Source organism: Dreissena polymorpha, chromosome 10 (assembly GCF_020536995.1).
Source record: "Dreissena polymorpha isolate Duluth1 chromosome 10, UMN_Dpol_1.0, whole genome shotgun sequence".
Lineage (NCBI taxonomy): Eukaryota > Metazoa > Mollusca > Bivalvia > Myida > Dreissenidae > Dreissena > Dreissena polymorpha.
In genome coordinates, this window is record NC_068364.1 from 19,351,764 (window position 1) to 19,368,327 (window position 16,564).

General features: G+C 34.5%; 1 protein-coding gene across 1 annotated transcript; it reads right to left on the reverse strand.

Moving 5' to 3' along the window:
• Positions 1 to 1,662: 1,662 nt before the first annotated feature.
• LOC127847356 (heat shock 70 kDa protein 12A-like) lies at positions 1,663 to 12,267 on the reverse strand. Its single transcript, XM_052379213.1, has 4 exons — positions 12,201 to 12,267; positions 10,235 to 10,523; positions 3,828 to 4,046; positions 1,663 to 3,110 (listed from the first exon to the last, which is right to left on the reverse strand). The coding sequence occupies exons 2-4, from the start codon at positions 10,517 to 10,519 to the stop codon at positions 3,075 to 3,077; spliced, it is 540 nt and encodes a 179-aa protein (XP_052235173.1). The 5' UTR covers positions 10,520 to 10,523; positions 12,201 to 12,267; the 3' UTR covers positions 1,663 to 3,074.
• Positions 12,268 to 16,564: the final 4,297 nt, after the last annotated feature.

Consider the following 16,564-nt stretch of genomic DNA (forward strand, 5'->3'; position numbering starts at 1 on the left):
GACAAGGCCTTTCCACACGCACACAAATTTTGACCCCTGTGATCTTGACCTTGAACTTAGGGTCCGCGTTTAGGTTTCGAAATCTGCGTTGAGGTTTCGAAAAAAAGCTCATAACTTGTATCAAGCGTTTATATGGGACATAAGTCATCCTAGGGTGACAGCTCTTGTTTCTACATTTGTTCACTTAAGACCGTTGTAAGACATTGCTCCTTGCATAAAATCGAAAAGCTAAACAGTCGAGTCAAATAATCTGAAACCGAAATCTAATTTTTTGTTCGTGTAAACTCCGGTATTTTCCGTACTTATCCCGTCAGTATCGGACGTTTAACTGTTGTTACTATTTTTGTGGATGTATGTGCAGGTGTGAAGAAAACGTTTGTTTGTTATAAGCCCTTCTTTGAAAGACCTCAGAAAGTTATTGAAATCAAGCGCAATAACGTTGTGTTGTTTTTGTGTTTTTACGCTGATACAGTCGAATCTCTATGTACAGTCTATAATCTCTATGGATAACGGAGTGGCTGCAATAAAGACACCTCCATAGCCTTTGAAGTGAAACTACAACACAAAAAATTAACGTACCATATATAAGGAAAATAGAAAGAAATGCTTTTAGACCTCTTTTTATTCTAAAACAAGCCAATTGACTTTTGACCTCGTAGTGTATCTTTGACCTTTGAGAAAGTAAGAGGAGTATTATACGCGACAGGTCGTCTTGTAATGATTTACAACTGTGCCAACATTTTTAAAACCCAGTTCTAAATGACAAACCTATAGCTGAACATTATACACCCAATAATTCGACCATTTCACCAATAGGTTTTACCTTGATTTATACGGTAGGGAGACGGATGTAACACGCGACATCTCGTCTTATGATGGTTTATTTGTTCTATTATTTATCAAAACAAAAGCTCATGATTTCCATAATCCAATCACTCCGCATGACAAATATGCGTGCACAGATCCCGTACAAAACGCATCCAAATATCCTTTACTCGTCTTCATATAATGCTGAAAGTGGGATTTTGGAGACTAACCAACGTGTTGACATTCAAGTGTAAAAACCATTGAGTAATAAATGTGGCGTGTATGGTAGTAACATGGTTTAAGTTAGACTTGAGACATAAGACCAAGGTTTTTGACTCACATGACCTAGATACAAACATGGTCGAGATTTTCTCAAGATATACAGTTTGAACAAGTTGTATCAAGATTGAGTAATAAATGGGGCATTTTTAGTTGCAACAAGGTTTCGACCTGATGACGTAGTTTTCTTGACGCATGTGACCCAGATTCGAGCTCAGTCTAGAAATGTTCAAGACGTTTTTTCCGACATCATTCCATACAGATTGAGTCAAACCTGGTATCCTACTTTTAGTGCGTACACGACACAGATTCACACTGTGACTACCGTACACATTTTAAAGATAAACATTCTGACCACGTTTCGGCAATATAATTTATAGTGGTAAATAGCTACATTTGATAACTGACAACGCATAAAACGCGACGAAGGATGTTGACTGATCACAATAGCTCACAATGAGCACGTCTTGCTCAGGTGATCAAATAGGATTTATCTCAAATGTGTATCCATTCAAACTGTTTTTAACATAAACATTACGACTAGAAACATAAACCAATCAAGAATGTAGGACTTCATTGATCGTTGAGATTTCTTGTGAAACATGGGTATGCGGCAAATGGTCTTAATGTAATGTCATTTTAAATCACACGCGCAGGTAATGAGAATGTCACCTTTGCCACAAAGCTCAATTCCCGCTCCCGGCGAATGGAGCCACTTTACAGGAAAATTGGCTACCACCATGTTCTCCTGTACGTTTTGGGAACACAGTGTCCAATTTTGCGTACAGACGAACTAAAAGACGACGCAGGCCAGAACTTGAGTCTCCTGCATTGAAACGGACTTAACAAAACTAAGAGCTAAACGCGGAAAATGGATTGTTCTGACTGGAACTACCATTGCAGCACGCATAGCCTATATCAGTTAACATCGTATTTTGAGATTTTAAACAACGCGAGTCGGCAAAGACAATAAGTATGCAAAACATGCCAAAAAGTACTAGATAGTTATGTTCTTCACTGGAAACAGTTTAACGTAAGCATCTCTTCTTTCTCGTTCGTCATGTTCTTCGCTTTTACTAACAGCTCTGTGTGTCCGAACGTAAAGGTGATCACACATTCCTGGTCTTTAAATGGTATATTCGAAGGGTTTGTTATTGTAAATGACCCAAGTAGTTCGCATCCAGAGTCTGTTGTGTATCTTGGGTTTTCTGACAGTGTTCAGAAAACAGGGCTTTCCGTTTCATGAACCAAAGGCGTGTAGTAATGACGGACGCGATGATCAAATGGTATCTCCTCGCTGGATTTTACAAAAACTGCAAAACAATCGGCTGTCATCCAGTCATCATCAGCAAAACAAAAATGACTTTTGTCTTCCGGGTGTGTATTTATATCAAACTTTTTGCAAACACTTATACCATACGTATGAGTCATCACGCGTGAAGCTAATATCTCCGGATTATGTCCAAATAGTACGGCGCCTTTTAAAACTGCTAAGCCTGCATCGTTTGGAACAATAAAGTTGATGCCATTAAATTCCTTTCTGAGCCTTTCTTTAACATATTTGGATTCGGCAAACCCGCCACAAAGTATGACAGACTCTATATCTTTTATGCCGTCTTCAGCCAAAAGAATTCTCACATGTTCAATAAGAGGTCGTATTGTAACCTCAAACCAGCTCTTAATTTCTGATTCTTTAATGCTAATTTTATCTCTTTTAATTGAAACATGAAACTGTCTTGTTTGCGCAATGTTTGACAATGACAATGGTATACGTAATGTAAAAGCAGTATCAACATAACGATGCGATCTTTTTTTGTTTTAAAAATCCCTTGTCAACATTAAATAATCTTCCAGATGTGTTTCGCGTAATTCGTCCAATACGCCATCGTCTAGCTCATTATCTAAATACGTTAAAAATTGCTCATTGACGCTGTTACCACCCCATGCACCTCCGCTAGCTTTGTGTATCACTTTTATGGCTTTATTCTTCATTTGTTCGTAGACAGAGATATCGACAGTTCCACCTGCAGAAGTAAACGCACTTTTACAGAATGTAATGTAAGATATTTAAAAAAAGATAATCGAACCATTTTCACGTAAAAATGTACTGTTTTATTGCTGGCAGTTTGTCTTGTAAAGCAAGTGACAAAATGCCTATTCAATACATGACAAAACACAAAACAAACGCCAAAGAAAAACTGTTAAAAGCCGAGGCTTCCGTGTAAGAAAGTTCAGTGATTAAATATGAACACGAGATAAATCTTTGGTTCGATGAAATGAAATTAATACAACATTGACACGATTTCAGGGGTTTGCATCAAGCTTTTAATGTACCTCCCAAGTCGATTATGATTTGTTTGATATCGGTGGCTCGTTCATCTTTATTTTCATCTGTCTGTGTACACCACAATGCAGCTGCTTCAGATTCATAAGCCAAAAAAGTAGGTCACTACATATACCTGCCTTTAGGAATGAATCAACTTTTAACTTAACAAAATAAGCAAAACTGTTCTGTGATTTCTCGTGATAGTATATTTCCAATGTTCATTTTAATATAAAAAAACGCTTAAGCAAGTCAAAACAATTAAATTGGGAAATTATATAACCTCACAACGATTACAGCCTCCTATCCTAATGATATTGTTATTCTTCATATTGTATGTATATGACTATTTTCATAGAAACGTTATTTACCGCAAATCATGTTACACAATTTATCAAAGAAAAATATCATCACAAACCTGAATAGCCGCCTCTCTCATGAACTGATTGGCACCAACATCCCATATGGCAGGTAAAGTGATGACGTACCGGATATCATGTTCGCGACTGTTAGTTGTTCGATCTTGAATATCGTCCATGAGGTATTTTTTCAAGGCTTGTATTGCCATAACAAATATTGGCAAGGCTTCATGATCCTTTCCGCTGACGTCTTTGATTGTTGACTTCCGGGATATATGCTTCAAATATTAAAACACAGAAATATAAAACAAAAAGCAAATTCAACTAGGGTAAATAAGAAGAGTCTTAAAACCACATTATGGGATTGCGACAGTTTAAAGGTGTTTCAATACTAACAAACAGCTAAATAATAATAACATTTAAAACGGGAGTACACAATTGAACATATGGAGATTTAAACAAACAAAAACTATTTACGTAAACGATTTATAATTCGGTCACTCCTTAGATCTGCCCATGTAAAAACACATTTTGAGTTTACACAAATTATGGCCATACCGTCTATGCAGACCCGGTCCAGATCCAATTATAGTTATTCATGTGTATGAAAATAAAAGTTCTTACTTAAATAAAGGAGATGTTTCACTAAAAATAAAAAGCTACCGAACACTGTTTCCGTATTTCACAGTGTTCGATATCCGTATTCATCTGCTGACAAAGCGGACTGCTTGTGTGTGATATACATCGTTAATATCCGTAAACTTCCGAAAGGCATTGGGATAAAACATGGGTCACAGAAACGTTAAATTAAGCGTAGTTGTACGTATTTGACAAACGGTAAATCAAAGTTAGCAACTTAAGCTATAGTCCCCACGTGGAACGTTTTTCTGCATAACTGCGTATAAAGCAAAAAAACAATTTGATTCAATATTTGGGTCAAGTATTCGAAATGTGCATTAAAATGGATATTGCAATCCTTAGACTTGTTTAATGTTACTGGAGCACTTCGTAAGTGAAAGAGGTATTTCTTTCTTGCGGCATGTTTGTCATCTGAGACATTATCACGGATCAGCTGCAGGTATAAACAAGTAAAATACCTTCTGTTGTAGCATTTTTTGAATGCTTTATATATAATTAGCTAAGACAAAAACACGGGTATGTGTTCATATATGTTATGCTTATATACTTATCATTTTTTTGCATAAATATAATTTTTAAGATTATATGACTTATTTATATCTTGACCGATGACGTAAGAATATCATTTCTTGACATGTTTACGTCAAAATTTAAATGGGACAAAGAAGGGGGGAGAGGGATAGAGACAGACGGACGTACAGACGTACAGACGGACAGACAGACAGACAGACAGACTGACAGACTGATAGACTGACAGATCGAGAGAGTGAGAGAGACGGACGGAGAATGAGACAGAGAAAGACAGAGAAAAAGATAGAAGCATGTTCTTACATGTTTGTTTGTGTACCAACTAGAAGTATCTTCCATTTATACATTATTTATACCTAAATATGAACAAAACCTTGTTCCAAATTATAAGAATATCCAAAATAAACGAATGGTACTATTGAATATGCAGTGTTGGTTATTGCTGGACTATGGTGTTGTGGTGTATTCAGGTGTATTTTATTGCATTATTTTATTGTGTGACATTGTTTTCCACACAAAACAATTACAAAGAGTTTTTATTATTAACTATACTCTCTGTTATTATAGGAAGAAGTGTTCTCATAACACATGTCAAGAAAGTTCAGTAAACAATATTTGTTGTGACAGCAGTTTATTAGGGAACCGATTTGGAATATAAATCACTTAATCCATCCAAAAACGCAGCAGCACTATGCATATTCAAACGAATGCATTGAAATTCAACACACTCGCATTTCACTATGACTTGTTTGAAATGAACACAACTGCATAACGTATGATTGAAGCACAGGAGATTAGGGCATGTATGAACAAACATTTGTCCTGATGTTTTGATATAAATTTGTTCATTTTTATCAGACATAATCATTAATAACACCTGGCAAAATGCTGTAGAGTCTAAATAATTTAATATGTTATTTTTTCATTATACTTTAATGAAACAGACAATTTGATAGATTATATTTTCTGTCATTATGGGCAGTTACTTTTATAACTATTAATATAGGCATTTCTGGCCCAGCCTTAAAAAAACGAGACTTTCTTTTCAAAACAATTCGCAAGTTATACTTATTCGCTAAAACGTGTACAGTTTTACTTTTATAGAAACTATATATGGGCGTGTAAATTATCTAATGTATTATTTATATTTCAATTGGCAGAAGTTCAACTACTAAAACAAGCGTCATTTGTTGATTTACTGTTGATTAGAGTAAGTACTGGTTCTTACTAAGCACATTTTGTTCTAAACCAAAGCACTCATTAGGGACAGAATATTGCTTGTTAGTTATACCCGCCGAAATATCAAATCTTTAATGACACAAGGCTTGTTTATCTCAAATTATTTTTTAGTTCGATATCAGTTGTCCATAAGGTTATGCATATGTCGCATCATATTGATATACAACTATTACAAAAACATGATAAACGCTAAAGTGATAAAGTGATGACAATGACAATTATATATATTTATATTTATATATATAACGACATAGAGAATACATGGTTGGTGCCTAGATGGAGAGAGTTAATCCGGTGAGGCTTATATATATATATATATATATATATATATATATATATATATATATATATATATATATATATATATATATAAATATATGTACGCTTGTAGGTGTTTTTTGTGAAATGAGAGAAGCAGATGGATCATTAGCATGCCGGAGTCTGGTTATCACTCGAGTTATATTGTCGATATACGAATAACCAAAACCGCTAAATGTTGTCCCGAAGTCAAATGCTGCAACAATCAGAAACTTCTTCTCTGACGTTTCTAATCCTGTTATGAATACTATATTCATTAAACTATATATATATATATATATATATATATATATATATATATATATATATATATATATATATATATATATATATATATATACATCCTCATATGCCTTGAGAAGGGCGCCTTGTAATACATCAAATGCAGGATGAGTTAGAGCTTTAACATTGATTCCACAAAGTTCCTCTGCAAATCGATCTTGAATGTGCACCGAGTAGAATCACAGCCTGAGTGTTCCATGCATGTGAATTAGCCATATCATTTCTGACAAGTTCAATAATTTTTCTTATCTCCTTTTCAAACAGAGATTTTATTTCTTGTACATGCAAACGAATCTTGTCGCGTTTTACATCACTGTTGCTTTTAACATATTCAACCTTGCACCGAGTTTTTAGCTCAGTAGTCATGCGCATCCAAATCCAACTTTCATTAATAGGAAGATTTTCAATTTTACAAGCTTTCATTTCTATCTGGCAGAGAAGTTCAAAGTATCCATAAGCATGATTTTTGCGTACACCCTTTAACTTGTCTTTGTCAAAAAATCTTTCTAAGATAAACTGTTCACGGCAAATACATGCGCGGCTTTCACTATGCAAAATTTTAAAAGTGTTTTCATTTGGTTTGTGTAGTGCTGTCAAGGATATTGCCTCTCCTAAAAGCAAACATATTGGTATTTAAGTAGGATTTAAAACAATATTTTTACATGCAATAAATGTGTAAATTGACAAATATATATTTTACCTTCTTGGTTAAGCACTATATAGTTTTGTCAGGAGAAATTCGAACGACTTTGATCAGTGTTGATATACCACATGACAGCAGCTTCTGATTGAAATAGTGTGTAGTTTTCTACCAGCGATACCTGCCTAATAATTGAAATGAAAGAGCATTAAAAAATTCGTGCGTGTCTTGTAACTTAGAATTTAAAGTAATAGGACGCTCGTCAGGTACATTTATTCGTCCTATACAGTGAAACTCAAAACGATCTCGTATGAATCTTATTGATACAAATTAAATATACGAAATATTTAAACAGTGCCACACAAAATGTTATACGAATTAATAATACTGCACTGTTAACAATATTTAAATAGACAGCAACGCTGTCGTTAGGCAAGCACAAGTAAAATGAGTCAAGCTTTTTGTTTGGACGAGTTTTCAAAGATATGCAAAAATTAAAATAATTTTCATTTTAATTCTAACTTAAACTGTACGACAACAACAGTTTTAATAGAATTTCAATACACAACTAAACTTTTATTTTCATCAAAACAAATATGAAAATATGAATATTGAGGTTTAAGCCAACGAACGTGTTGTTTGTTTTTACATACTAAACTAAATATAGGAAAATTATATCACTCGATTTAATTTTGTCAACACGTCTTTTTTTAATTCACGAGTAATTTCTTCCTTTCAACATAATCTTCAACGAATAAAATCGGGAACTATTTGTTTTTGATTGGTTGTTAATTTTTGTTAATGTAAAGTTAATTAACATATTATTAACATATTATGAGAGTATGATCAAAAAAGGCGAAACTGACCAGCAAACCAACCTGAAACACAAAGTAAAGGGCGGCACGGAAAATAAGGGTCGGATAAGTTTGTGGGAAAAAAGCCCTGTTTAAGCATTACAATAAATAAAACCTATGAGTATAATCCCCAATTAAATTCGAATCAAAGTGTACGTACGATATTATTTCAAATTTTATTCATGTAATCCATCTAAAAACACAACAACACTATACATAAGCATACGAATTGCATTTACATTCCAACACATTTGCATTCTAATAGGACCTGTAAAGAACACAACTGAATGACGCAAGTTGATTTTCTAAATGTCGATACGGTTTTTTCTGAATTTAGATAAAGGCGGGTAACATACAAGTGTCAGCGACTTTCAGTATTGTTTTAAGATACAAATGACTAGAAATGATGTGAAGAAAACGTATTATTGTTTTCGGGCAGTGCAAATAAATGCAATCGGATTTATATTCGGAATCTGTCGATCCAAATGTAATTACAAACAATTCCATCTAATTTCAAAATAATATATATTAGAAACTCAATAAATAGACTACCCGATAAATGCCTGGAATTAGAAAGCTCGCTTAACCTTGTCCAACGGTCATTTTCTTAGTCTCATCGGATAATCAGTCTCAATTCCGGTACAATATATGTTTTCTCCGTATCTTAATTTTAAACTTTCATTAATATATAGTAAATAAACTTCAATCATTTAAATAAAAATAAATAAATTTCAATTAGTTTAGCACGAAGAAAATATTTTGTATTACAGTATCAGACAGAAATGTTCTGAAGAACCGTGTTAATGATCGGTATGTAAATCTTATCAGAAGAAATAATTCCTTTTTGATACAGTTGGGGTTATCTCCGTTAAGAATTAGTGCAGTGAAAGAGCATATGTTTTATCACTTATGTTTTATCACTTATCACAAAAATTAGGTCACAGGGAGACGACAAACAGACCGACCGACCGACAGACCGACGGACCGACGGACCGATATACCGACCGACAGACCGACCGACCAACCGACCAACCGACGGACTGACGGACGGGCAGGCGGGCAGGCAGGCCTGCAGGCAGACAGACAGACAGACAGACATACACAGAACAGACAGACAGAACAGACAGACAGACAGACAGACAGACAGACAGACAGACAGACAGACAGACAGACAGACAGAGACAGACAGACAGACAGACAGACAGACAGACAGACAGACAGACAGACAGACAGACAGACAGACAGACAGACAGACAGACAGACAGACAGACAGACAGACAGACAGACAGACAGACAGACAGACAGACAGACAGACAGACAGACAGACAGACAGACAGACAGACAGACAGACAGACAGACAGACAGACAGACAGACAGACAGACAGACAGACAGACAGACAGACTGACAGACAGACAGACAGACAGACACAGACAGACAGACAGACAGACAGACAGACAGACAGACAGACAGACAGACAGACAGACAGACAGACAGACAGACAGACAGACACAGACAGACAGACAGACAGACAGACAGATAGATATATATTAATCGATTGATACATAAACACAGATATATATTAAAGAACCTTAGTGACAGCATCCTATATGAACCTTTTTCCGAGCTCTCCCCATGTGTCTTGCACGGTAAAAACGAACATTATTTCTGAATCGCGGATATCTGGAGTACGCAAGCGAAGATCCGAAATAAAATGATCGTACAAATACTTTATCGTCGTCATCGCAAATGTCTTTCGCTGAATATGTAACTCCGTCGTGATCTGTTACAGTTGGGTTGCCGGAATTGCTCTGCAGTATTGAAATGTGTCATAATCATTGTAAAACATGTGGATGAATATAACAGATAAACATATTCGTCTATACTTGTATCAAAATAATATGCATACGATCAAACTGCTGTTGATCTAACTACACACAAATTACTTATGTTGCAACTGATGGTTACCTTCATAATCTGCAAGGTATTCGGAAATCGTCTAAAAAGTTTAAAGCCGTTGAGCTCATTTTCTCGTTCTAATGAAGCAAAATGATATTCTGCTTTTAATCCGAATGAATGAAACTGCCCTTTGTCATCGATTAGAATGCTTGAGAATGTTTTCGTTGAAACAAAATTCCTACCATCATCGAGCACGTCTTTAAAACGACTTTCAAACATGTTTCTTCTGATGGAAGTAAGTGAGTACGCATATTTCGTGTGCTTGATACCAAAGTCAAAAGCAACCTGGGCCATGTTACTACAATTGAAAAACAGCATGAATAAACATAAAAATTAGTAATATTGCAAAAAATAACAAATACCAATAAAAATCAATTACATGACAAACATATCGGTATAGTAACTGAGTAAAACCTTTTCTGTCAAACTTTTTTCTTTGCAAGATTATACCGTTCGTACATACTTCATATAATAAGCCCATTCAGATTGCACAGAGACTACTAAATGGGACAGTTTATAGTTTCAACTAGCTTAGAAGATTGGTTGCCTTTACTGATTACTAGCAAACAAACCAAGCCATATTTTAAGAAATTAGATTGTAGTGTAAATGAGTAAAAACAATCAAATACAGACGGATTCCGAGCTTGTAATACGACTTTTGTCAATAAAGTGCTGTATTTAGAATTGAGTTAATTAATGCGATTCGCATCCATAAATTTATTGTTTTAACTGTTCAATGGATGAACAATTTAAACGGAATGCATTGTTTGTAATTAATTTTACCATGTTTATTTTTAACATGCATACAATGCATATTTTTTGCCACACTAACCTAGTAAAATATGCGTGTATATGTTGGGCAAACGAATGTATATTTTGTCAAATTACAGCTGCATTATTGATAACCACGCTAATAAATACGGAAAGGCAGAAGCGAGGCAGAATATTGCAATAACGTCTCACATTTGTACATTAAACACAGTTAAACAATACAAAATCCTTATATGTGCACATGTACACAACCACTCTAAGAGAGTAACGAGAATCGATGGATCTAAAAAGTCTAAAAGTGTTCAACGATTATATACATCTTATAAACTTTCACCCGTGTTTTACTTATAAAAGTGGTCCTAAAAGAAATTTGATTAAACAAGAATATCAGTGAAACTGATGGATGCTCCCCGATGATGCGTTTTGTCAATGTATGTGTAAATAAATACCTAAAAAATATATTATTAGCCTCGGTGACCTTGACTTTGACCCCAGTGACCTCAAACCTCATCGAAAGGTAGAGGTCCATGCAAGGTACCTACATGCTAAATAAGAAAGCGATTGGTTAAGTATTGAAGATGCTATGAGAAACGGTAGCAAACGTGTGACAGAAGGAAGTCTATTATTAGCCTCGGTGACCTTGACCTTGACCCCAGTGTCCTCAAACCTCATCAAAAGGTAGAGGTCCATGCAAGGTACCTACATGCCAAATATGAAAGCGATTGGTAAAGTATTGAAGGTGCTATGAGAAACGGTAGCAAAAGTGTGACGGAAGGAAGGAACTACAAACTTGCAACTATATGCTCCACTGAAAATATTTTCGGGGAGCATAAAAATATATATACATATACACTAGGAGACAATGCAATTTGTTCTTTATACACATATTTGTAGTTTTTAATCACAAGGTATATTATTATACATGTAGTGCCACTCTTTAGTGGATGCGAACAATAGCAGATAAAACCCATACACGAATCTGATTATAATTATCTTCCGGAGACGACACTGTAAAACTGTATATACAATTTAACTGATCTACCTTACAAAATACACATGAGTGTTCAAAAAGCGTTACAAAAAATAGTCTTAACGGAAATTGCATAGACATTAATTACTTATTAAAGATGTCTACTGTGTTCGGATGATGCAATTCGTAAAATATTACACTAGTAACGTTATACGAATAGAAAAAAATACTTACAAGATGAGAACATGTTCAGCTATGTCAAGCAGGGTAATGCAATACAATGTGGCGAATACTGTGTAAACTTTTGCTATCACGCCACTGATAAAGAAGGCCACGATTAAATCAACAAGACTTATGTAAAGATATCGAAATTAATCTTCGTGCGTGTAACACACATCAGTTGATAGTTAAGTAGTGTACATGGAAATTTAGACGAAATGAGCAATTTGTATTTGAAGTGGACAATTTAATGCTTATATTATGTCACCAATACATGCACACCAAGGTTGAATCCGTCACTTCCAGTTTAAAACAGGCTTGACGTATATGATTGCAACTAATTTTAATGTCATTTATGTACATATACATAACGTCAAATTGCATAATTTATGTATGTATTTACTATAAACAGAACCTTCATTTACCCGCATATGTTACATTTATAGCTAAATGACCATTAATCTCCAATGTTTGATCGCCAGAAAATGTATCATTGGATTATGGTTTTGTTTATAATGCACATGAAAACAGATTTTAATATTATTACCCCAAAACACATAACCTTTGGTAAAAAACTACATTAAATGGGACACAGTATTTGCATATTTTATACGAAGACAGTAAAATTACGCAGTAATCACGCAAGAAATACATGTATCACTTATTTAAAATCCAGCCATACATCTATGTTCAAATGTCTACTAGTGTCATCCATTTTAAAAAGTTACAAATCTCACTGTATTATTTATAACTTTATGTTCCGTGCACTTGTACATCGGTAAGATACCTATTTCAAACGTTTTATGAATATATAATTATTCAAAATATTTATGGGCAGTGTCTTTGTCATACTCATACCTTCATCGTCATCTTCGTCGCCGTCATAAACAACGGCATAATTCGAAGTTTGTGTTTCCCACAGATTATCAACGTTATAATAATCGGTTAAACCCATTTGTTTTATATATGGAAATGTCAAGCATTCTTAAGTCTTATAAATTAATATCGATGTGACTTATTCTCTCAATATTATGATGTAAACAACGTGTATTATCAGCTGTTTATGGTGATAGTATGTTAATGAACTGATTACGGTTAAGATGTGTATGACATTACAATTTTGATGATGAATATGATGGACTCATAGCGGTGATGATAGCATTTTGTTGATTTTTGTGTTATTAATTATAAAAGAACATACAGGGGTGGGTGGTGTTTTTGTTGCTGTTGTTGATGGATTAATTGTAAATGTATGATGTTTATATTGATTTAGCTAGACATTTATCAGACCTGAGAAGAAACTTCATTTATTGGCAAACTTTCGACGCGTGAATTTTACTGAGAAAACATGGAATTTTTACACACAGGGAAAATGCATCGACTGAACTGTTTTTTCTCTTAGCATGCTTGGAAATCATTTTATCATCTAATAATGACCTATAAATGTAATGATGCTATGATACAATGCTCAATGTGCGGCTTATGTTTCCAATTGTTTTAGTTAGAAGACGCCGCAACTAAATAGTCGATAACTTTTTCTTTGGTAATCTCTGAATGTAATTTTATTTTATCTGATATTTAAGGCCTGTATTTCTTAATGACTAACTGTGCTGCGCAAAAACTTCCAAGTGCCTGGCATAGTGCACTATTTAAATTATGCATACGGGTCGGAACTCTGGCGACGAAAAACGATATCCTTACACTAGAAAGATTTCTGCAATCATTCATAAAATCGATTTAAGAAAACTGATGTTCTTTCATAAACTCTGCTGTTTGAACACCACATATCTCACAGAACAACTATTTGAGTACCGAGTAGCGCTTTTAATATCCGATGAAATTAATCACAGTAAGGGTTTATTACAGACATATATGAAAAGTATAAACTTGTGAAAAAAACTGTAAAGTTTATTGTAATTCCACTATATTTCTCCTTAACTGACGTGGACACGTACGGTAAACAATGCGATCCGCCAATCTCACACGAAGCGATGGACAGTAAGTGTAACAGGGGATCAAAAATGTAGTGTCGTTCACCCTCACATCAGGGCCGCATGCATCTATACCGCGGCGAAGACAATGCGTGAAACAATTAAGGCTTGGCAGCTGTTTGTATCCTGGTAGAAACACGGGAAACTTCCGGACATCTTTGCAGACACTGTGGTCTTAACGTCCTATACAGCGACATTCATGCCGATGCCTCCTGACCATACTAACTTCTGTCATATAGTAACATAACTGCTATCAGCGGCCAGCACTCTCAATGATGAGTCAACCAGGAATATATGTAGTACATCATAGTTATTGTGTTGCATATGCAAAGAAACAGAAGTTTTATTGATCTCTTTACAAATAATAGTTAAATGTAAATTATTGTTTGTGTAGATAATATTTTACTGTATGTTTATATTTGTGAATGTTTATTTGAATTATACTGTATGTATGTTAGCCCACCGGAATGTTGAAATAAAATTTTCACATATATATAGGCACTTGAAGGTTTTTCTTCATTTCTTTTAGAATGCGTTACATTATCTTATTCGATGAATAACACAGTACCGTGAAGTAACGGTGTTGAAATAATGTTTATGTGCGTTTGACGTTCAATATACTATAGAGACATAGAGCTCCTATCCATAATGAGGACATTTTTTACCGAAAGTAATTAGCATCATGTTATAAGTTGGCAAAGAACTATTTCAATATTCAAACGGACGTACGATTTAAAAAGACAAACCCCATTTACATCGTAAGTGTACCAACATATGTGAAACGAAAAAAAAATTAAGAGTAAACAAATATATATTTTGGATGTCAATAATAACTATGTTTCAACTCTTGTTACCACCTCAACTGCGTTTCAGACCGAACACAACACATACCAAATACGAACCAGTTAACTTGAACCCAGAAAAAGATCTTTGGTATCTATTGTTTTGCATTCAACCATAAGACTCAGTACGCTATCATAATTTACATGTTAAAAGTTTTCAATACCCAACAAAAGTTAATCCGGCAATTCATGAGTTAAGCTTCTTGAAAGGGAATTCGCCGTTTACAAAACTCGATATAAAGAACGACTTTGTCAGCTGCAAGTTCCATATTGATTTTGTTATCTACAATGTTAAAACATTTGTAAGGCATTTAACAGCAATGGACCTGGTAAGATATTATATAAATTATATCGCATTAACTATGTGTTGCTTCTCAATCACTATTTCGGCAAAACCAGCCTCTGAGAATGGCGCTTCATTTACATGTTCTACATCTAAATAATTATAAGTATTGTACTTATACGATGCAGTAAATAGTAGCAAGATTTCTACAATTATCAATTGGTAAATGGGGCAGGTAAATCGGCGTTTACCTTTTTATGTAAAGGGGTAGTCTCCCTATATGTTTGACCACTGTTATACAGGTTGAAGAAAAATCCTAGCTTAAACAGTTCTTGCGAATTGTAAATATACTCCAAATGTCTTAAAAGTATCTCCTTTTGGCTCTTAGCACTGAACAATTACATTACGGAAAAAGTTAATGGCTGCACGAGCGTACATTAGTACTGCATTGGGAACAAATAAAGTATGCATTATATTTTAATGATAGATACGGCATTCTTTGACATTTGATGACGCACTATAGAATGCTTAAAAACGTGGTGAGGACATTTAGGAAACTGAGGACATGGTCGTCGCTCTTAAAAGACGCGCACTTGGGTTGAGAACGAAAGTACAAAATATAGAATATATCCAGTTTTATAGATTATTTTTGTGTGCGAATAATGTACAGTGCAACATGGTTTATCGTCTCATTCAAACAGGAATTGGTAACTTAGGTGCAGACGTGATTCCATGCTAATATACCTAAATGTTAAGTGACTTTGAAACGACCACACACGACCATAAATACTAGTATAACCATGCGTGAGAAATATATTACACACTGAAGAACAATCATTTCTCACTTTCCATAAAAACATATTTGTGTGGCAATATTTCGGTGTGAAGACATGCACGTAAACATAGCTGCCTTGTAAATTAATATTATGATAAATACGGAAAATGCAACGCCTTTGAGTTAGTCAGTGTAAGTTAAGTACTTTTCGAAAACGTTTCCGTAAACCAGAGAAAATGGATTATACCATGATCTCTTCTTCATTTAGCATAGCCTCTAAAATGAACATGTATAATAGATCCCTAATTAACAATCAAACCAGTCACAGAGTAATATGCTTAGGGATAAGTCAAACGCCTTATGATGTATTCTTCATTTATTGCTTAAAGTTTAGGTTTAAAAAGGCACGAATACAAAATGTACGTCTTCTTTAATGCGTATATCAAATGTGATGAGTTCATTTAAGGTGTTGTAGTTAACTGATTTCT

What these genes read in the sequence shown, in the direction of transcription:
- LOC127847356 (XM_052379213.1), bottom strand. Translation starts at nt 10,519, where the DNA reads ATGGCCCAGGTTGCTTTTGACTTTGGTATCAAGCACACGAAATATGCG. An exon ending in ATACCTTGCAGATTATGAAG is followed by an intron (nt 4,047 to 10,234) that starts GTAACCATCAGT and finishes TAATATTTGAAG; the next exon opens with CATATATCCCGGAAGTCAAC. An exon ending in TGAGAGAGGCGGCTATTCAG is followed by an intron (nt 3,111 to 3,827) that starts GTTTGTGATGAT and finishes TTACTTCTGCAG; the next exon opens with GTGGAACTGTCGATATCTCT.